The 22814-nt window shown below is 41.6% G+C and overlaps 1 protein-coding gene across 5 annotated transcripts in view; it reads right to left on the reverse strand.

Moving 5' to 3' along the window:
• The window catches only part of EVC2 (EvC ciliary complex subunit 2), a 168672-nt gene that overhangs the window by 119789 nt on the left and 26069 nt on the right, over positions 1-22814 (reverse strand). For all 5 annotated transcript variants that reach the window (XM_050947364.1, XM_050947365.1, XM_050947363.1 and 2 more), the window contains exons 6-8: positions 20476-20585; positions 13230-13289; positions 5798-5932 (exon numbers count right to left, since the gene is read on the reverse strand). In XM_050947364.1, coding sequence (XP_050803321.1) covers positions 5798-5932; positions 13230-13289; positions 20476-20585 — 305 coding nt within the window. The remainder of the gene's footprint in view (positions 1-5797; positions 5933-13229; positions 13290-20475; positions 20586-22814) is intronic.

The following is a 22814-nucleotide window of genomic DNA, read 5'->3' on the forward strand; positions in this document are numbered from 1 at the left end:
TTGTTCTGTCATCTGCCACCACTGAGAACAGTCTAGATCCATCCTCTTTGGAACACCCTTTCAGGTAATTGAAGGCTGCTATCAAATCCCACCCCACACTCTTCTCTTCTGCAGACTAAATAACCCCAGTTCCCTCAGCCTCTCCTCGTAAGTCATGTGGGTCCAGCCCCCTAATCATTTTTGTTGCCCTCCGCTGGACTCTCTCCAATTTCTCCACATCCTTTCTGTAGTGGGGGGTGGGAGGGAAGGGACCAAAACTGGACACAATACTCCAGGTGTGGCCTCACCAGTGCCAAATAGAGGGGAATAATCACTTCCCTCGATCTGCTGGCAATGCTCCTACTAATACAGCCCAATATGCCACTGGCCTTCTTGGCAATAAGAGCACACTGCTGACTCATATCAAGCTTCTCATCCACTGTAATCCCCAGGACCTTTTCTGAGAACTGCTGCTTAGCCAGTTGGGCCCCAGCCTGCAGTGGTACATGCGATTCTTCCTTCTTAAGTGCAGAACTCTGCACTTGTCCTTGCTAAATCTCATCAGATTTATTTTGGCCCAATCGTCCAATTTGCCTAGGTCATTCTGGACCCTATCCCTACCCTCCAGCATATCTACCTCTCCCCCCAGTTTAGTGCCACCTGCGAATTTGCAGATTCATCCCATCACCTAGATCATTAATAAAGATGTTGAACAAAACCAGCCCCAGGACTGACCCCTGGGGCACTCCGCTTGATACCGGTGACAACTAGATATCAAGCCGTTGATCACTACCCATTGAGTTTGACAATCTAGCCAGCTATATGTTATTCCCAATATTCTTCTCAGACATTTGTGATGAAATGCATCCAGCTTTTGCCTTTCTCAGTAAGTTGCCATGTCTCACTGCTATATGTTCTGATGGTGTTAACAATTGATTTGTACACATTCATTTATCCAATCCATATTTTTTTTTAACTTGCTGGCAAGAATACTGTGGGAGACCATATCAAAGCTTTGCTAAAGTCAAGATATATCACATCCACTGCTTTCCACATATCCAGTTATCTCCTCATAGAAGGCAATCAGGTTGGTCAGGCATGACTTGCCCTTGGTGAATCCATGTTGACTGTTCCTGATCACCTTCCTCTCCTCCAAGTGCTTCAAAATGTATTCCTGGAGGATCTGCTCCATGATTTTGCTGGGGACTAAAGTGAGGCTGACCCATCTGTAATTCTCCAGGTTCTCTTCTTTCCCTTTTTTAAATATGGGCACTATATTTGTCTTTTTTCAATCATCCATGACCTCCCCAGATTGCCATGAATTTTCAAAGATAATGGCCAATAGCTCTGCAATCACATCAGCTAACTCCCTCAGCACCCTTGGACGCAATAGAACTGGACCCATGGACTTCTGCATGTCCAGCTTTTCTAAATAGTCCTTAACCTGTTCTTTCACCACTGAAAGCTGCTCACCTCCTCCCCATACTGTGTTGCCCAGTGCAGCAGTCTGGGAGCTGACCTTATCTGTGAAGATCGAGGCAAAAAAAAGCATTGAGTACTTCAGCTTTTTCCGCATCATCTGTCACTATCTTGCCTCCCCCATTCAGTAAGGGTCCCACACTTTTCCTGACTGTCTTCTTGTTGCTAACATACCTGTAGAAACCCTTCCTGTTATCCTTTACAGCCCTTGCTAGCTGCAACTCCAATTGTGCCGTGGCCTTCCTGATTACACCTCTGCATGCTCTAGCAATATTTTTATACTTCTCCCTAATCATCTGTCCAAATTTCCACTTCTTGTAAGCTTCCTTTTTGAGTTTCAGCTCACCAAAGATTTCACTGTTAAGCCAAGCTGGTTGCCTGCCATATTTGCTGTTCTTTCTGCACTTTGGGATGGTTTGTCCCTGCGCCCTCAATAAGGCTTCTTTAATATACAGCCAGCTCTCCTGGACTCCTTGACCCCTCATATTAGCCTCCCAGGGGATCCTGCCCATCAGTTCCATAAGTGAGTCTTAACTCTGCTTTTCTGAAGTCCAGGGTCCATATTTTGCTACTCTCCTTTCTCCCTTTTGTCCAGATCCTGAACTCAACCATCTCATGGTCACTGCTGCCTAGGTTGCCACCCACTTCTACTTCCCCTATCAATTCTTCCCTGTTTGTAAGCAGCAGGTCAACAGGAGCACGGCCCCAAATCGGTTCCTCCAGCACTTGTACCAGGAAGTTGCCCCCAACACTCTCCAAAAAACCTCCTGGATTGTCTGTGCGCTGCTGTACTGCTCTCCCAGCAGATGTTAGGGTGATTGAAGTCCCCCATTAGAACCATAATCCATAGTCAACGACTAGCATAAACAAAAAAGGAGACAGGACACACCCCTACCTTACAGCTATCTTGATACTGAATGGCTTACTCAATCCAATTTCCATTTTAATGCAGCATTTTGAGTTGATGTAGAATGCCTTCATAATGTTATTTTTTTTGCAATTCCATATTGTTTCACAATTTCCCACAACGTTTACACTATCTAATGCCTTTTGAAAGTTCACAAAATTGATGGCACGACTGCTTTGGAATTCAATTGTGTTCTCAATAATCCATCTCAGGGTGAAAATACCATTGTGCACGATCTCCCTTGTCTAAATCCAGATTGTTGTTCACGTAGGATGATATCCATCTTTCTTTTCATTCTGTTCAGGAGGACGGCTGCTAATACTTTTCCTGTGACAGATAGAAGTGTTACTGCCCTCCAATTTGAACAACTGTTTAGATCACCTTTCTTTGGTAACTTGATGATGACACTGAGGGTCCATTCTTCCAGAACTTTCTCTTCCGTCCATATTTTGTTGCACAGCAAACAGATGACTGATTCCACATCTTCACCTCCATATTTAAGCATCTCAGGACGAATTCCATCCAGACCAGATGCCTGGTTGTTTTTCAGCTTCTGCAATGCTTCACTTCTTTGATTTTTACCTCAGATACATCTATATTTAGGTCTAATGGTTTATCATTGTTAAATTCCAGTTTTGTAATTGGTTCTGGTTGGTTTAGCACTTCTCTGAAGTGTTCCACCCATCTATTTTCTTGTTCCTCATGTGTTTTCAAAATTTCTCCTTGTTTGCCTTTCACTGGGACACTTCTGAATTTTGATCTATATCCTGTTAACTGTTTCAGGATCCTGTAGACTGTTCTTGTATCATTTCTTTCCCCTGCTTCTTCAGTTTCACTAGCGTTACTTTCTATTCAATTTCACTTATCTTTTTTGCATTGTTTCTTCATTGCTTTGTCACAGTTCCTGTAGGTTTGTTTTGTTTCTTCAGTTGCACGTTGTAGTACTAGATCCTTTTGTTTTCTTCTTCTTTTGTCTATAATTTTCCATGTTTCTTCTGAGATCCAGTGTTCTTTATTGCTTCCTCTCTGCCAATTATCTTTTCAGCTGCTTCTAGCATCGCTGTTTTTAAAAGATCCTAGTACTTTTCCACTTTGTTTTCTTCTCAATCTTTTAGGGCCTCAAACCTATTCTTGACCTCTATCTGGTACTCTTTTCGTAACCTGAAATCTTGTAGTTTCTGTGTATTGAATAATCTGAGTCTGTGTTCTTTCTTTTCAAGCACTTTAAACTTCTATTTGATGTTCGCTTTCAGCAATAGAGACTGTTCCCTATATCTGCTCCTCTGAATACTCTTGTGTCTAACACTGATGTTTTCCACCTCTGGCTAACACAGATATAGTTGATCTCATTCTGTGTACAGTCATCTGGGGAAATCCATGTCATTTTGCGTATGTTTTTATGCAGATGCTAAGATTGCAGATGCTAAGATTGTTTGTGGCACAAAATTCAAGAAGTCTTGTGCCATTGTCTGTCATTGTTCCGATTGTATGTGGACTGATGACTGTCTCCCTACCTCGTCTTTCCTTTCCGATTTGGACATTAAAATCTTCCATAACCAGACCAAGATCGTGGTTTGGTATTTCTTTCATTACATCATTCAATCCTGTATAGAATCTCTCTTTGTCCTCTTCATCTACATTATTTGTTAGAGCATATGCCTGGACTATGGTGCACTTAATGTGCTGAGAGTGGAATCCAGGGTGGATTTGATTTAAATCAAATTGATTTCAATCAATGATTTAAATCACTAGTCAGGAAGAATCAATTAAATTATAGATTCCTACATAAAAATGCATTCTTGTTGGTTGTTATAATCTTAATATATATGCCTCACAACTCAGAGATAGATGTAGGTTTCATTTTTAGAAGGTACATGCTATACATTTTTGAAGTGATTTATTTTGAAAACTTTTCAGATTAGTTTTACAGCTATATCAGAAAATGAATGATTGTTTGGTTATTCCATTTATCAAAGGTAATTGAAGCAGATATTTATAAAGTCATTGGGAGGCGAACTATCTCCAATTCAACAGGTTAATCATTAATATTTGGAGGATCTTCTTGCCATGCTGTATTAGGAGGAGAACATCACCAGACATTTAAATTGTTTTATTTAACTAAAATAACAACATTATTTATTCTGGATTTTTTTTCTTCAACAGCAAATATATAAAATTTGAACAAAACAAGCATATGAATTTTTGAATTTAGTTAAACATTCAAGTTTTTTTAAAATCAGGTTTGTTTTTGTTAAAATTGTTTTTAACTAAAATAGTTAATGAAATATTTAAAAAAATTAAAATAAACTATGTCAGACAGGTCAACACGAGAAACTTAAAATATTGGCTTCTGCTGCTAACTCAGTCGTCTTCACCTTCATCTTTGTGTTCATAATCTGGAAAAGAAAAACAAGTTTTCCTGCTTTTTCAGGTCCCAAATGATTTCTGAATTTGAAATGAATTAGTCCAAAGGAAGAAAATATTCTTTCTACTCCGGCAGAAGACGCTTCTGCTGTTAAAAGTGAGATTATCACTTCAACAGTCTCTGAATCCAAGTGCTTAAGTGACTTCCACCAGTTCACTGGTGTGACTTTCTTTAAAACATCAGCAAACATATTTCTTAAATGGTGAAATTCCCACCCTTAGCTCTGAAGTTTATTATAGTTGGCATTATGGAGGGATGATTGCTGGAAGTCCATGTCATAGCCAACTCCTCTTCTTCAGCAGTTAAGGTTTGACCCTAGTACCAAGTATTGAGAAAATTTGCAAGAAAATGAGCTGCAGATAGTGCCTGTCCCACTCTTTTTTAATGCTTGTAATTTAACTCTTTCATTGCATATTTCTATTTTTAAGATCTCACTCAGTTCCTTCCAAATTTCAACAGCGTTAGCAACAATACAGCTATTTCCCTGCATTTTGTTCAAGGCTACAGAAATAGGCTTCAGAGTACTCAGCATGTGTTCAACACTTCTCTGAAGCCCAAAGTTGAGAACTTTGGCTGTGACAGTGCCATCCATTTTTTCATAATTTTGTTCACAAACTGTCATCAGATTAGGCCAGTTCTTGACACAGTGCTCAAAACAGTCCACTACTGAGTTCCATCGCACGTCTTGCAGGAGAGTTATCTTGGTTCCTCCCACTTTTTTCAACACAATTTAACACATACTGTAGACATAGATTAACACCTTTAAAATGTGATAGATGATTATGGCCAGTCCTAGATTCCCCTCTCTAAGGTTGACCATGCCAAACACAATGGAGCTATACAGATTTACATCAGCTTAGATTCTGACTGAATATCTCAATTTATCTTTCCACTGCCAACTTTTCAAAATTTCAGTTTGTCACTGCATTTCTTAACTCTGGAAACCATTTCAAGATACCATTTATGAGAAGATTAGATAAAGTTTTATTGTAGAATATATGACTCACCTGTTTTTTATTAAGGAAACTCCATTTTAATCTTCTAGTTTGGTAAACAGCAAAAAACGCAACACATGTTAATACAAAAGAAATAACAAAAGCAACGAAGAATCCTGAAGCATGGATGCCATGGCTGTACAAAATCTGAAATTGAAAGAATGTAATATGTAAACGATATTTCTTCCCAGAGTTACATATGCACAAAAATCAGACACAGATTATAGCTGTAAACAGCACAGTATGTTACTTTTAACAATCTTCACAAGAATATGGAATTACTAAGTAGTAAGACATAATTACAATAATTCTATTAAGATTTTCAAAAATGGTTTATTTCGCCTTAAAATTTATGAAAAAAGGGACCATTATGATCATCTAGACTCACCAACTGCATAAACTAAGCTACAGAAACTATCCTAAGTTAAATATTAGGCAATGCAACTTTGGAGGGACCAAATACTTATTGTTTAATTTTCAGAGGTGCAAAGCATTCAAAGTTCCAGTTAATGGCAGCTGGGAATGTTCAGCAACTTTGAAACCCAGTCTGAAGCTGAGCACATGAAATTAGAGGCCACTTTTGAAAATTTTCTCCTAAACAGAATAATCAGTGAGGTAAAAAGGTTTCAATCAGCATACATTTGTGATGAGTGTTTTATTCATAAGTGGCAAAGCTACTCAATTTTCCTCACACACTTACACTAACTGCATGTGCCAGAATCAGGAATGGAATCCAGGAGTCAAGAACCACAAGCCAAACAGCCTTCCTTTTCAAATATATCCTTCAATAACATCCTTAGGGTTAGGGTTTAATTAAACTCTTTTCAATTCACTTTATGTTTCTATAAAATGGGCATAATGTTTTGGGGACCAAGTAAAGAGAATCTTAACCTTTGCTTTCTGTTGTGACTATACTGACAACAGTACCTCCGTGTATTATCTGCAGCTGCCCCTGTTGCAGCCTTGAGGGTTCCCCCGCCACACCTGTGGAATGCCTACGTCAGATAAGGAGAAGAAACAAGTGGACTTGAGATGACATGTTTAGTGAGGTCCTGCAAGCTAATGCTGCTTCAGATCATGAATAAAGGGCCTGGAGGGTGAACACTGCAGACATCCTGGAGAAGGACAAAATGGAGAGAAGAAAGGCACAGCTGGAAAAGGAGAGGGAGATGCACCAGGATATAATGGGTCTTCTCCAGCAGCAAACACAGATTCTGCAGCCTCTGTGAACCTACAAGTTCAACAATCCCTTTGCACTCTATGGACATCTCTGTAGTAGCACCTCCCTTCACACACCACTCGACATTCCACATGGTATCACCAGCCATATCTCTACTCCTTCTACTCCACCCTGGGGGGGCATTAAGGACAATGACAACTCCACATACACTGACCTGTGAAAGCCATGCTAGCCATGTGTAGCTAAAATGGTCATAAATGTTCTTTCCTCTTGAAAAGTTCCATTATTTTATTAAGTTTTAAATGTCTTTTCTTTTATATTGCACAGATTTTTCTTTTCAAATGATGTTGTTACTGAACAAAATTCCATTATTTGGAACATAATTCATCTTTATTAGTTCACAACAAATGCTGCAGGCTGCCTAGCAGTTCCAAAAGCCTCCACTTACTTGTTACTGTACAGTGTGACATAACTCATAGGCTCAATGACAAATATAGTGTAATAATAATAAATGTACAGCGAGCACCACAAAATTAATAGATGCACTGACAATGTTATATTCATAGATGTATATCAAGCACCATACAATTCTTAACAGGCACCGAAACTGCAGGGCCAGGTAGAGCACAGTACACCACAAAGTGTTACTGAAGTTCACTGTTAAAGAGCTCCTTCCAACCCTCCCTGAGCAATATTGCTCTGCGTTGCACACTTCACTGAGTTCTTCTAATAACCCTGGTGTCTCACTGTTCAAACTCAGAGCCACTCTGTCTCTGCCCTCCACCCAAGCAGCAACTTTTCTCTCTTTGCTTTTTCGCCCTATTATGCAGGCCAAGGGAGGCAGCCATGACCATTGGGATAATTTTCTCACTGAGATCCAATCTTGTGAACAAACAATGCCAGGATCCCTTCAATCTACCAATACCACATTCCACCGTCATTCTGCACTTGCTGAGATGATAGTTGAATCTTTCCTTGCTTCTGTCAAGTTGGCCAACATACGGCTACACAATACACAGGAGCAAGGAGTAGGCTGGGTCCCCCAGGATGACTATTGGCATTTCAACATTGCCAATGGTAATCTGACAGTCAGGGGAAAAAGTCTCGTCTTGTAGCTTTCTGAAAACTCCTCTGTCCTTAAAGGTGCGAGTGTCATGCACCTTCCCTGACCAATCCACACTAAATTTGGTGAAGCATCCCAGGTGATCCACAAGTGCTTGCACAACCACAGAAAAATAGCCTCTCTGTTGATGTACTTTGTGGCAAGGTGGTCTGGTGCCAAAATAGAGATGTGTGCGCCATCTATTGCTCCACGGCAGGTCAGAAATCCCATTGCTGCATATCCATCCACTACATCCAGCACATTGCCAAGAATCAAGTCCTGCGTAGCAGCAGGCGATAAATGGCCCTGCACACTTGCATGACAATTGCTCCTGCAATGGATTTCCCAACTGCAAACTCATTTCCCTCTGAGAGGTAGCTATCTAGTGTTGCAAGTTTCCACAATGTGATCGTCACTTGCTTCTCCACTGTCAGTACAGCTCCCATTCTGGTGTCCCTGTGCTGGAGGGCTGGAGCAAGCTCAGCATGCAGATCCAGAAATGTGGCCATGTGCATCCAAAAGTTCCGCAGCCACTACTTATTATCTCAAACCTGCATTACAATGCAATCCCATTGGTCAAGGCTTGTTTCTCAGGCCCAGAAGTGGCGCTGCACTGTCTGCAGCTGTTCCATGAATGTCACCAACAACCATGAATTGGTTCTTACTATGTCCCACAGAAATCTTTCCTGCAACAAACCATGTGCTCTGATGATTCGGTTATTCTTGCAGCACTACAAATACTGGAGGCTCGCGCGTCCTGTGCTTGCAACACTTATGACAATAGTGCAGAGCTCTTCAGGCTCTAAGTTTCTGCCAGAGGCAGGCCATGTGAATTCATGTGATTTTGAAAAAATTATGGGATATAGATGATTATGGGGTGGAAACAGTTGCATGCTGGGAAGTTGACCCCTTGCTCCCAGTCACCTTTTTGTGGCCCCACCATGGAATGCCAAAACTTCTCAAAAGTGGGCTGGACAGTGACGGCTTGCACACTGGGATATCTACCCATAGTGCATTGCACTGTGCATCAATATCAGAACTCCTGGTGAGTACCCACAGCACCGACACAAGGAGACAAGTATGCACGCGTACAAGAGAGATACTAACTGCAGCGGCAACAAAAATTTGTAGTGTAGACACGGCCTTAGTCAAAACATTAAAACAAAGTCACCATCCACCATTAAGCAACAGAAATTCAGAGAACCCTAAGAAAGGTGGCATGGGTAATCAGTTAAGCAACTGCTTAGCTAAGGTTTATGTTACGCTAACTCTCTCTCTCTCTCTCTCTCTTACTCCTGCCACTGATTCCTGGTGTGAACTTCCAGAAGTCATTATTGATCTGATTTTTAGAGATGTTTCACTCTCATTAACTTGAATGGAAGCTGTAAGGTGCTGACAATGATGGAAAGTCAGGCCATAGGTGTGCAGAGTATTTATTATTATGCACACCATGGGATGCACATAACACGAGAACTTTTTGCGTGCACTTTTTGCTATCTAAACAGCTTCTTACTTAGCATTAAAAACATTCAGCCAGAAACAGAGGCAAGTAGTTTTCACAGACCCTAATGAGCAGAGCTGCAAGGCATCTACATGCCACTCAAACAGCACTCACATTTTTTTCTATAACTAACTTGTTATAGGCAACCAAGCATTTTTCTCAAGTGAAGCAGAAGAGAAAATGCACAAGGTTCGTAAAACTTTAAAGAGTGGCATGTCAACTAAGTAAGTAATCAGACCATTTGAGGGATGACAGTTCTTTGGAACTAACTTAAAACACGGCACTGTCATAAATACAGAACTAATTCTTTAGCACTCTGTGCTAAAGGTCAAATTACTGCCAGATATATAAAACCATTGCCTTCATATAGATTGTATGCACTTGAATTTGGGCAGTTTTGCATATAAGAAACTAGACCGGGAGCATCAGTGACAGCTGCTGTTAAGGATGAACTACAACCCACCTCTTTTTTTCCCATTACTCAATTTTCTCACACAAATCCAATTTTTTTCTGAAATGTTTCATGCTTGGACTCAGCCCAGAAGGAAATATTGTGTGTGGAAAACAAAATCCATTCAGCCTTTTTGAGCTCCATATATGTATTTTTAAACAACAGAATATACAACATACTTTTTTCCCTTAAGTTCTAATGAGAAATGTTGTGCATGTATCTCTCAAAAAAATGGTTGAACCAGTTTGTTCGAATATCGCCTGTTTTGCAGATCTCACTGAGGTCTAAGAATCAGGCCAGAGCTGGAAAAAAGTAGTAGAGGAGTTTGAAGTTACAGTAATATTGTGTGGGAATTGCAACACTGAATCAGACCAGCAGTCCAGCACCTTGTCTCACACTATGGCCAGTAACTGCTGCTTCAGACAAATGTATAAGCTATCCATAAAGAAAGTTTTTCTCAACCTGTCAGTTAATGAATGACTAATGCCCTTTAGCATGAGAACTTAGAAACTACTTTTTTAAAAGGTTCTCTCTAACGTAACTGTGAATACTGTTATTAGCCATTTAAATGTCCATTTTTTCAAAAACTTCTAAGCTCTTATTCAGTGGCACTCAATCCCCCACCTTAATAATGCACTATGAAAAAAATACCACATTATAAATTTTAAATTCTTTGTCTTTCAAATTAACTGACTGCCTATCTCTTGCTCATGTATTGCGAGAGAAGGAAAATAAGAGCTCCTGATTTACATCCATGATCTGAAGAAGAGGTCTGTGGAGCTTGAAAGCTTGTCTCTTCCACCAACAGAAGCTAGTCCAGTAAGATATATTTACCTCTTCCAATATACCAATCATTATTCTGGTTACATCTCCCATGCCCCATTTAGCTGTCCCATCTCTAAACTAAAACAGTTCCAATATGCACATGTTCTCCATATACAGCAGTCTTTCTAAGCCTCTAATAATTTTTGTGGTCCATCTCTTAACTCTTTCTACTTCTGTTCGATCAGTAAGCATTAGGGTAGAAATAAAATAGATGGGAAAAGGGGAGCAAATGAAGAGCAAAAGGAAACCATCTTATTAACTTATTTTTTCAATAGGAGAAAACACTGATCACCTTGAAAGCAGCCAAAATTACATTACATACAAAACATTACATTAAAAGAACATTATTTAAATTGCAAAGTCAAGCACTCAAAAACTAGGAAATGCCAGAATTAAGGTTGACTGTGCAACCTTTATTTGGTCCCCTTGTCTGTATGCATTATTTATACAGTGCTTAATTATATGGTTACATATTATTTTCCCCACAGGATCCCAGCCTCATTCAGTGCACAGGGTAGATGGTGCTCACTTCAGGAGCAGCTATTCAATATTTTATTCTAACCTCCTTTTTCAAGCAACGTTCAGAGAACCCTAATTCTGGAACTTTTGAGCATTCAAAAGTTTTAAAAGAAAGTTAGGCACTTAAGAGCCTATGGGTTTGTCTACACGGCCCCACAGTTTGGACCAATGGGGTGTGAACTGGAGCACACACTAGTGTGCTGCGCTGTGCTATAACTGCCCTGCATCGTCCCTGGGGGAGTGAATTAAATGGTATCTAGTTCGCATTATGTAGTCCTGTAAACGGTGAGAATTAAACTAAACTGAACTAAGGCCACTTTAATTCTGAGTAAGAGCATACATACAGGAGTTTAATACAATTTAACTAACCCACATTAAATTCACACCTTTAGTTAATTTGTATTAACCTTCCTGGGTGTCCCTGTTTCGACAAGCCTTTAGGCTCCTCAGCCCCTTTCGAAAATGCAACTGAGGTGCTTTTCACTCCGAATCTATAAAATATTTTATCTGCCCTGAAACTTTTCTTGACTATGAAAAAATAGGAAATCAGCTCAAAGGTCAAGCCAACACTTACTGGTGGCAGAAGAAACAATTTCAATTTTGAAAGTAACTTGGACATATTGTTATTCCTTTGGCTTTAAGAAATCCGAGACAGTGGAATATTTGCTAGTAATTCTTTTCCCCTTACAAATCATAAAACAGAAAAGAAAAGATCAAATGTGTACAGCAGCCCTTTAATTCTCACTTTTCTTGAAGATTCCATAACTTCACCTTCACAGTGGAATGTCAGTTCCTGTTTACTCAAACACTGCACAAATGCTGCTGCTTTCTATACAGTACGTGTCTGCAATATTTCCTCTCCATTTCCACTTGTTCTGCAATTGTCCTATCAATATGACCTTTAGACTTAAAATGACACAGCCATGGCAACATAGATCTGGGGAGAAATAAACTATTTTCTTCTGCCTGAGTGCAAGCGATCAGTGTTTCCACCACTCTGGCCACCACTACTTAATAAAGATTCCCTACAATGAAATAGCCTGCGTGAGTAACAAAAGGGGGGAGGAGATAGGGGAGACAGAGAATGAATTTAGGTGAAGAAATTACTCTAGCAAGGGAAGCAATAGATGCAGGGAGAAGTTCTCTCATGGAAAAAGGAGGGACAAACAGCACTGCTTGCTGAAATCAGTGTTATTCTGCAGGCTTATTTGAACCATCAGAAGCGACATATTTCATTAGTAAAGGACAGAAATATACATTGGAGGGATGACTGGTCAAAGAGCAGGATGGAAATTAAACTATTCCTCTTCTGCTGAATTTTTACCCATCCAGTCCCCACAGGTATTTGAATCAGCATACCGCTTAGCGCCACTCCTCAGTTGACGTAAGAGAACTTGCACCCTTCTGGAATGAGCACTGAAAACAAAAAGCTCAATTCATGCTGGAGATGCCCAGCAACAAGTTAGCATGCTCATCGCCATTCTCTGGCGTTGCACAGCCTTCCATTTGGAAAACTGGATCTGAACATAGCATAAAGCCACAGAGATTTCATATTAAGAATTCTGGTGCTTAAATATAAGTCTCTCTTCTAACTGCTCTGTTTGGGTAATAGAAGGAAAAACTTCATTGGCAATTCACAGTAATCAGCACTGGCCAAACAAACCAAAGGCCAAATTGTGATTCCTTTATTCACACAAATAGTTCTATAAATTAAATTCCTGTAACTGACTTCAACGGGACTTTTTATTACAGTAAGAGAGTCACTATTTGGCACCCAGAAAACTCTCTCTTTACTACCCAAAATAGGTACACAGAAGAATCCTTAGAAGTACTATATATAGTCAGTTATCTATGATTCAGTGTTACCTTAGTCTTTTCCTCTCCTGTTATGGTGAATGATGCAGTCAAACTATGCTGTGTTTTGTTCTGGAAAAGACACAGAAAAATATCACAATATTATAAAACAAGCTTAATCTAATTTATAAAACTGGCATATTCTCCAATTACTGTACAGAAGCTTCCTTCACACACAGCTCAGAGGAAAATGTTTTGATTAATCATCATGACTTAACTACAAAAGTCTAATAGAAAAATGCAACATACTTATCTACTGCTAACAGGCAGGGAAGCAGCTGATCTGTGGGGCATACTCACCTACTAACTGTACAGCCTCACAGAAGTTAATGGTGCTCCTCATAGCATTAACTTCTGCCTAGAAGGGACCACCCGCGTCATCTAGTCTAACCCCCTGCCAAGATTCAAGATTTGTTGTGTATAAACCATTTGAGACAGTTTGTTGCATTCTCCTACTTTTTCTTACAGTTAGGAAATTTTTCCTGAGCTTTAATCTAAATCCACTATGCTATAGTTTGAACCCATTGCCTCTTGTTCTGCCCTCTGCGGCAAGAGAGAACAACTTTTCTCTATCTTCTTTATGGCAACTTTTCAAGTGTTTGAAGACTGCTATCCCCTTTTTCAAACTAAACATACCCAGTTCCTTCAGCCTTTGCTCACATGGTTTCCATTCCATCCCTTTGATCATCTTTGTCACTCGCCTCTGGATCCTTTCCATCTTCTCTACATCCTTTGTATACACTGGTGACCAAAATTGGACACAGTACTCCAGCTGAGGCCTAACCAGCACCAAGCAGAGCATTACTATCACCTCCCGTGACTTGCATGCTATGCCTCTGTTAATACAACCCAAAATTGCATTTGCTTTTTTTGCAACAGCATCACATTGTTGATTCATGTTGAGGCTGTGATCCACAACAGCTCCCACATCCTCCACAGCAGAGCTGCTGACAAGCCAGTTAATTCCTCATTCTGGTTTTGTGCATTTGTTTTTTCTTTCCTAAGTGTAGCATCTTACGTTTGTCTTTGTTGAATTTCATTTTGTTGCCTATAGCCCAGTTCTCCAATTTATCAAAATCTCTTTGAATTTTAGCTCTATCCCCCTAATTGTCTGCAACTCTCCCCAGGTTTGTGTCATCTATAAATTTCATCAGTTTGCTCTCTATTCCTACATCCAGGTCATTAATAAAGATGTTAAATAACACCAGATCCAGAACAGATCCCTGTGGAACCTCATTTGAGACCTCCTTCCAATGGGACATAATTCCACTAATAGTTACTCTTTGTTTGCTGTTATTTAATCAATTATGAAACCACCTAATGGTGGTTCCACTGAGCCTGCATTTCTCCAGCTTACTTATCAGAATGTCTTGTGGGACTAAATCCAGATATATTGCCCTATCCACAAACCCCTGCCAAAGGAGGAAATCAAGCTGTTCTTAGTAAATCCATGCTGGCTGCTAGTGATCACCCCTTCATCCTCCAGGTATTTGCAAACTGAATGTTTTATACATTGCTCTAGTAGCTTTCCAGGTATCAAGGTTAGGCCAACTGGTCTATAGTTTCCTGGCTCTGCCTTTCCCCATTTTTTAAAGACGGTCACTATGTTAGCCCTTCTCCAGTCTTCCAGGACCTCTCCTGTCATCCATGAGTTTCTATTATTGCTAGTGGCACTGAGATTTTTTCAGCTAATTCCTTCAGCACCCTAGAGTGAATAGCATTAGGCCCCACTGACCTGAATTCATTCTCTGAGGCGTTCTTTACTTATCCTGATCTGCATCCCTTCCCCTTTATTGTCTATGGTAACTTCGTTAGTCATCTGGTCACACGTTATTTTTTGTGAGAAGAGTGAAGCAAAGTAGGCATTGTGAAGCTCTGCCTTCCTATCATCTTCCATTACCAGCTCACCTTGTTGTCTCTAACATTTCTTGCCAGCTGTAACTCATTCTTGCCCTGGCTTTCCAGATCCTGTCCCTACATGCTTGAGCTATTCCCATATATACTTCCTTAGTGACATGCGCCTCCTTCCATTTCCTACATTATCCTTTTTGGTTTTTAGATGGCTAAATAGCTACTTGTGCAGCCACACTGGCTTCCTGTGGTTCTTCTTATCTTTCCTCTGCATTGGAATAGCTTGATGTTAAGCCTCTAGTATTACATCTTTGACAAACTATCAGCCCCCTTTGACTCCTTTTCTTTTCTTTCAACTGGTCTAATTCAGAGGTTCTCAACCTTTTTTATTCCTGAGCTCCCCTTCCCCCCCCCTTCCCCCCGACAACATACTATAAAAACTTCAAGGCCCACTTGTGCCACAGTAAACAGTTTTATGCATAAAAAAGCCAGGACCTGCGTCTATTATCATCATCACTCCCATAACTCCATTGGTTGTTGGGGCACCATCACTGATGAGCAATTAAACCAACTGTCTCCATCCCTGACAATTGTGTGTCAGTGCTTGAGTCTCCGCAAAGTCCATTTCTGTCCACCCTTTTATGTTGTCAATCCATCTCTTCTTCTATCTACCTCTTCTTCTCTTTACCTGTACTGTCCCTTGGATAGGCTAGATGATCATGTTACATGACCGTATCACTTCAGCTTGCGCTTCTTCACGGTTGTCAGGAGATCATCATATGACCCAGCGCATTGGGTGATGATATTGCAGACCTCTTCATTAGTGATGTGGTTGAAGTAGGAGATGCCCAGGATTTTACGGAAGCATCTCATCTCTACTACCTGTATTTTCCATTCGAGTTCTGCCATAAGGGTCCACGTCTCACACGCATACAGAAAAATGGAGATGGCCAACACATGCAACAGTTTCAGTTTGGATTCCAGGGAGATGTTTTTATTCCTCCAAACTGGCTTTAGCTTTGCCACTGCTGCTGCTGTTTGCACAGTTCTTGCCCAAACTTCTGCCTTGGATCCTTCATCAGGGATGATCGCCCTCAAATACTTGAACTGTTTCACTGCCTCCAGCTCTTGTCCACTGACAGTGATGTGAGCCGATAGCATCATGTTTGTTTGTCATCAGCTTAGTTTTCTCTGCACTGATTTCCATGACATATTTTATGGAGGTTTCATCCAATTGTTTCACAAGGTTGGCAAGTTCATCTTCACTGCCTGCCAGGCCATCAATGTCATCAGCGAACCGAAGATTTGAGATTGTTTGCCTCGCAATGCTGACTGTGCGTATGTGATCTTCTAGGGTACCAGTCATTATGCACTCCAAGTAGATGTTGAACAGTGTGGGAGAAAGAAGGCAGCCTTTCTGAACTCCAATAGTGGTGCGAAACCACTCTCCTATTGTGCCATTGTCGAGAACCGCACTGCTGGCCTTGGCATACAGTTGTTTAATGGCAAGAATAAACTTATGACCAACATTGTACTGCTTTATGGTTGCCCAGTGAGCTTCATGCCATACTCTGTCAAACGCTTCTTGAAGTCAAAGAAGACGTGGTAGATGTACTGCTCATGTTGTAAGTACTTCTCATACAGAACACGAAGGTTGAAAATCTGTTCTGTGGTACTTCTTCAAGCATGAAAGCCAGCCTGTTCTTCAGCAATGATATTGTCTGTGTAGTGGTTAAAAGCAGCCAAGCTAGGCTGATTGGGGAAGCAGCCACAGCTGTGGCCAGCTCAATCAGGGCCAAGCTGGCCCTGATAAAAAGGCTGTGGAGCCAGGAGGCAGAGGAGTCTCTCTCCAGCCCTGGAGGGAGAATAGCTAGCTGTGTGAGAGGAGCTGAACTGGAGCAGTGCTGGGGAATAGCGCAGGAGAGCTGGGAAGCTCCAGCCTGGTAAAACCCCAGGCTACAGGCCTTGTTGAAGGCCTACAGATGTACTGGGGCTGCAGGGATACAGCCTGGGATTAGCCAAAGGTAACAGGTCCTAACCCCTTGCCAATGATGAGTCGTCATTATAGACTACAGTTTGCCCCAGTGAGCAGGGGCTAGATGATGACTGGCAGTAGTCACTGAGGCAAGGTGGGTTTAGAGAGAGTTGGGGGTTCCCCTTGGAAGGGAGACCCAGAGCATGGGGGTACTGCTGGGGCAGAACCCCAAGGTAAAGGGTACCGGGGTTTGGGAGGGACACGGGGCCAGCGGCAGATGAGACACTTGCCTGCAGAGGGTGCTCTTTATGCTGGAAAAGAGCTAATTCCCAGGTGACCAGCAGGAGGTGCTGCACCGGTGAGTCTTCACTTTGCTACAGTCTGCTTGTGGCTTCAATCTGTTCAATGTGACTTTCAACATCACTTTGCTGGAATGGCTAACTAAGCTTATGATCCGGTAATTTTGACACAATTGTAGGTTGCCTCTCTTTGGCAGAGTGATGATTAGTGACTGGGTCCACATGGAGGATCACTCACTGGTCTGCCAGAGCTCAGTGAGTACATCTATTAATATTTCTCCTCTGAATTTCATCAGTTCGGCTGGGATTCTTGAGTGATTTCACAGCTGTCTCCACTTCTCTGTTGAATCTGGGCATCTAAGACACTAGGATCTCCATTTGTCTGATGGTTGTATAGATCAGAGCAGTTGTTTTTCCACCTATTGATGATGTCTCTTCCTTCTGTAAGACTGTTCCCTTCTTTGTCTTGAATTGCATTAGCTTTGGTTCATCTTCGTCAGATCTTTTACAACCTGGACCTGCGTTAGGGGGTAGCAAGTAGGGCAACTGCCTGATGCCCCGTGCCGCAGGAGCCCCCATGAAGCTACACTGCTCAGGCTTCAGCTTAGCCCCGGGTGGCAGGGCTCTAGGCCCTGGGCTTCAGTCCCATGCGGTGGAACTTTGGCTTTCTAGCCTGGGCTCCAGGGAGTCTAATGCTGGCCCTGCTTGGCGGACCCTCTGAAACCTGCCTGTGGCCCCTGGACTTCTGGTTGAGAACCACTGGTCTAATACCATGAAATACCTCAAAGGGACCATGGTGCCACAAAGCCAGGCAGAATTAGAGGGATAAACTTACTGTGGAGTTGGAGTTTCTTCTCTTGTGAATCCTGACTTTGGACGCAGCTCAATCTACTTCTTTAATATGCCCCATCCCCCTTCAGCAAACTCCTTTCCCACTTAAGAGAGGAATAGTTGGCAATGGGAGATAATCATGGGGAGTTTCCTGGGCCTCCAGTTCCTTTCCAGGGGGCTAGAGGCAGTAAAGGGGGGTTGATAAAGGGATAGACAGCTTTATTTGGGGAGGGCCAGACTTAAATAACAAAAAAACAGCTGTAAAATATAGTTTTATACCATGACTAAATTAATCCACTTTTAATAAAGCGAGAAATGATCTTCTGTTCCAAACTCAGTATTTGCTTTATTTATTAATGGAATTCCTAATATTTGGGGGGGAAGGGAAGGGGAGGGTACTAAAGACCTCTAAGCCCCACTTGTCTATTCCCATGTGATATGGCCCTAAGTCTTCAAACTTCTCAGAAAACTCAACCCCAAACAACTTCTAAACCAAGATGACAGGAAATACTGTTAGGCCTGGACACACAAAGGAGTTAGGTACCTAACTCCCAGTTTTGCAACCATAGCAATGCACGGAACTCCCACTGAACCCTGTAGGTGCCTGAACTTGTTTGTCATCTAACGTTTCTGCAGTAAAAGTTCCCTAGCCACCTACATTTCTGCCTCTGAACATAAAGGCTTCTGCCTCCCTCTAGGCGTCCAGAGGCCTATCTCCCGCCTCAGTCTCAGAGCAATTCACAAACCAGGGGATCATAGGCATTTGGCCACCTAAGTTGTGTGTGGGACCCAATCCAGTAAGCATCCTCTAAGCACACATACCAGATCAGGTCCCTCAGACGAGTTCACAAAAAACAGTGGAGCGGGGTTGGCAGGAAGAGGCAAAAGAGAAGGCCCTCCCTCATACCTCACCTGAGAGGTGGCAAAATACTTCAAATCCCTTCTCTCCCTCAGGTGGAGGAGGAGCCTGGAACTGGGGGTCTCCCACATCTCAGGTGAGAACTCTAGTCACTGGGCTAAAAGTTATGCAGGAGGTCCTCCTCCCCAACCCCCACCACCAGCTTCTTGCTAAAACAGCATAGGTACCTAAATGCAGGAAAGGGTTCACAGCTGAGAATTTCTGGTAGAGATAGGCATCTCCCTGCAGCACAGACTTAGGTGCCTAAGTCTGAGAGGGGTGAGGCTTAGTGCACACACCACTGGTCAGCATCTCCCATTGCCTAGCTTAGGTGGCTCCCTGCCTAGCATACTGGTGTTTGTGGATCACTGTCTAAGGCACTTGTGTCTCCCTATTCATTGTACTGGGAGCCTGGGCAACTAACTCAGGCTTTGTGACTCACAGGGATTTTCTAGGTGCTGTGATGAGATGCATCTCAATACTTCACTCCTTCATGCATGGCCTTAGGAAAACGCTCCAAAACTCATCTTCAGATTGTAAAAAAATTGCACCATCAAATCAGTTTAGTGGTCCACCAATTCTCTGACAGTGGACAGTACCAGATGTTTCAGAGGGAGCTGCAAAAACTCCATAAAAGGCAATGCTGGAAAAATCGGTTCATAGGGGAAGTTTTTTCCTAGCCCTCATCAATTAATGATTGACTTTTCTTTTTAACTATGGCTGTTCCAATTAGACATTAAATGCTGAATGAAAAGAGCCATTTAAAGAACTGTCATAAATTATTCTTACTAAGATGGTCAGTCTTTACATAAAAGGGATTTTAATATACATTTGTTTACATATATACAAAGACATGGTAAAAGAATTGGCCACAAATGAACAAGTACATTAAGAATGCCCACAATTAGGAAAGCAAAGCTGCAGGGGAAAATCTGAGACCATATTATAAAGAAAAAGGAAATTACAATTCCACCAGTATATGGCACAACTTCCAACTCCTAGGAGACTACAAGGAATTCAAGTGTGAACATTCACACATTCAGGTTACATTATAACATACTCATAAAACAAATGGATGAAACTTTGCTATTTTCTGAATACACTGATAAAATGGAGAGAGGCCTCAAATGTAGGGAGAAAATTATAGGCTAATACACAAATAGAGCTCTAATTTCTTTCCTCTATTGAACTTGAGAGGCCCAGTGCTATAAGTCACTCCCATCACTAATGTATAATACTCATGTATTTACAGATTCATCTGTGTCACTCAGAGAATAGTGTCTAAAAGCTTGAATCTCTATGTGCTGACCTCATCATTTAGGCAGCCAAGAGCAGATTCCAGTATTCCCATAGTGTGTGTGTACATAAATTATAAAGGATAAAATAAAATTGAAAATGAAATACCAGTGAAGAACTGTTGAAGGTCAATTTAGCGGGCAGTGTCAAGACTCCGCCATCCCAGGTTTCTTTTGCATCAAGAAATGCAATGTAGTTGATTGAGTAGTATTCTCCAACTGTTATAAGAGAAAAATCAGTGTGTAAACTAAATGTAGATGAGTTTATTACACAGTCATGTCTTTATTTTCTTTAATAAATCAGTAAATACAAAAGGCTTGAATAGAACCCAGTAGAGTTACACATCCTTGGAGTTTTATAGGAAAATAATGGGCTTGATTTTCTGAAGTGCTGATCACACACTTGAAGACAATGAAAGCTGCAGGTGTTTGGCACCTCTGAAAATCAGGCTTAATATAAATAATAGATTGAAAAACCATTTTAGGTTCCACTTGTAGAATCCAAGCTGCGAGTCTGCATCAGCAGAAAGACCCCTTAGAACATGCATGCAGCAGCATAAGCCACTTGCAATCCTCACTTCACTAGAGGCATGAGGGGCAGAGCCACCAAACACTGTGTGCAAAATGGGCTAAAGCAGGGCAGAAGGGGATAGGAGAAAGTTCATTCCCTCTCCCAGGCAGCCTCTACTGGTGAGGCTCCAATGGAGACTTGGATGGACCTTGGAGCTTCCTCCCCTAGAATGAATCTGTGGGGAAGGCCAGCAGCAGTACCACAACCTCCATTTTCCTCCCCTCCTCCTCCCTCAACCCCACAGACACCCACCACCAACATATGTTTAGCTGTCCCTGCAGTTACAGGGTGTACAGTTCACCCTCTGCTCTGTATCTACAGTAGCAAAACTGGCCCAGTACGTTTTGCGACATAACTGCAATGAAGTCTGTATTAAGTGAGCATTCAAGACACCAATAAACATTTGCTTGATGGAGATGCTCTTAATAAAAGTGGAGAAGAACTGTACTCATTACTTGGAGGGAATACTTTGAGATGGTCTCTTGAAATGAGAGTTAGTTAATTAGAGTGGTCTCCTGTACAGGCTTGTAGTTGATTCTGGGGTTGATCCTGCTCCCGTTTTGTACTTTCATGGACTTAAAGGCCAGAAGGCACCATTAGTTCATCTAGTCTGACCTCCTACATAAACACAGGACATTAACCTTCACACAGATACCTTAATTTTAAGCCCAATCAGTCTAGTTAGACCACAGCATTTCAGTCCTCAGGAGACTAAACTATAATGTGCCATGAGCAGAGAACAAGAGGGACAATGGCACCACCAATGTCCAAGGCCCCTACATGGCAAAGGACTGATTAGGTAAGATATGCCTAGTCAATCCTAGCAGGTGCCCAGCAACCCATCCTGCAGCAGAACATGAACCCCCACCCCACCAAGATCCTTGCCAATATTACCTGGGAGAAAATTACTTCCCGACCCAAAATCTGGTAATCAGTTTGGCCCTGAATACATGGGCATGACACACCAACCGGGCATCTAAGATCATTCTGGTCCACCCTATCTAGGGTCTAGTCTCCAGCTACGGCCAATCTCTGATGCTTCAAAGGAAGGTGAACCTTCTCCCCACTGCATACATCTGCAGTGTGCTGAAGCCAAAAGGTTTTGTCACTGACTTCACTGAAGCAGAAATAGAATTTTAACTTAGAACACCTCCAAGCAACGAAGTGAATGTGTATAATACATATTATCTACAGACACACCTCTAAGTACCATCAGGCACAATCTTCATGCCCATCACTGGAGATCAGTTTAGGGCTGAGCTGGGGGCTGACATATCAATGAATGAGAGTTACAACCAAATGAGCTTTGTTCTTATTCTAAATCTAAATTCTAGTTTAGATTTCTTCATAATGACGGAAACACCTTCCACTGGCATGGAAAGCAAAATTCGATTTCAGCTTTAATGGAAGCTGTGCCAGATGTCACAATTGTTCCAGTTTTGTTTGCCAATTGAGTAATGTAAGTCAAGTTTCTTTTCTTGGGGGGTAATTCTTTCAAAAGAATCTCTGGGTTGAAAGCCAGTAACTCGCTGCTAACAGTTTCAATACCCAACCCCACGATCTGTGCCACCAACCAGGCATTTCCATTATCAGAAATTGGCTCTAGTTATTAACTACCTACCATGCTAAAGCCCCATATGGACTAATTTTACTTTCCGATTTGGTAAGTATTCAGTTTTTAGCTATCATGCCATTGCTTGTTTACTTTAAAAAAGTAATCACAATTTAACAGCTCTGGAGATGTACTTCAAGAGAGTGCAGGGCCAATATCATGACCCCAGGAAGCAAGAAGTTAATTCTGGCTTCCTTCCTCCTTTCCCCTCACACAGAGAAATAAGGAATATAAGAACAGCTACTGGGAATCAGAAAGGGCAGAT

The sequence above is a fragment of the Gopherus flavomarginatus genome, chromosome 3 (assembly GCF_025201925.1).
Source record: "Gopherus flavomarginatus isolate rGopFla2 chromosome 3, rGopFla2.mat.asm, whole genome shotgun sequence".
Lineage (NCBI taxonomy): Eukaryota > Metazoa > Chordata > Testudines > Testudinidae > Gopherus > Gopherus flavomarginatus.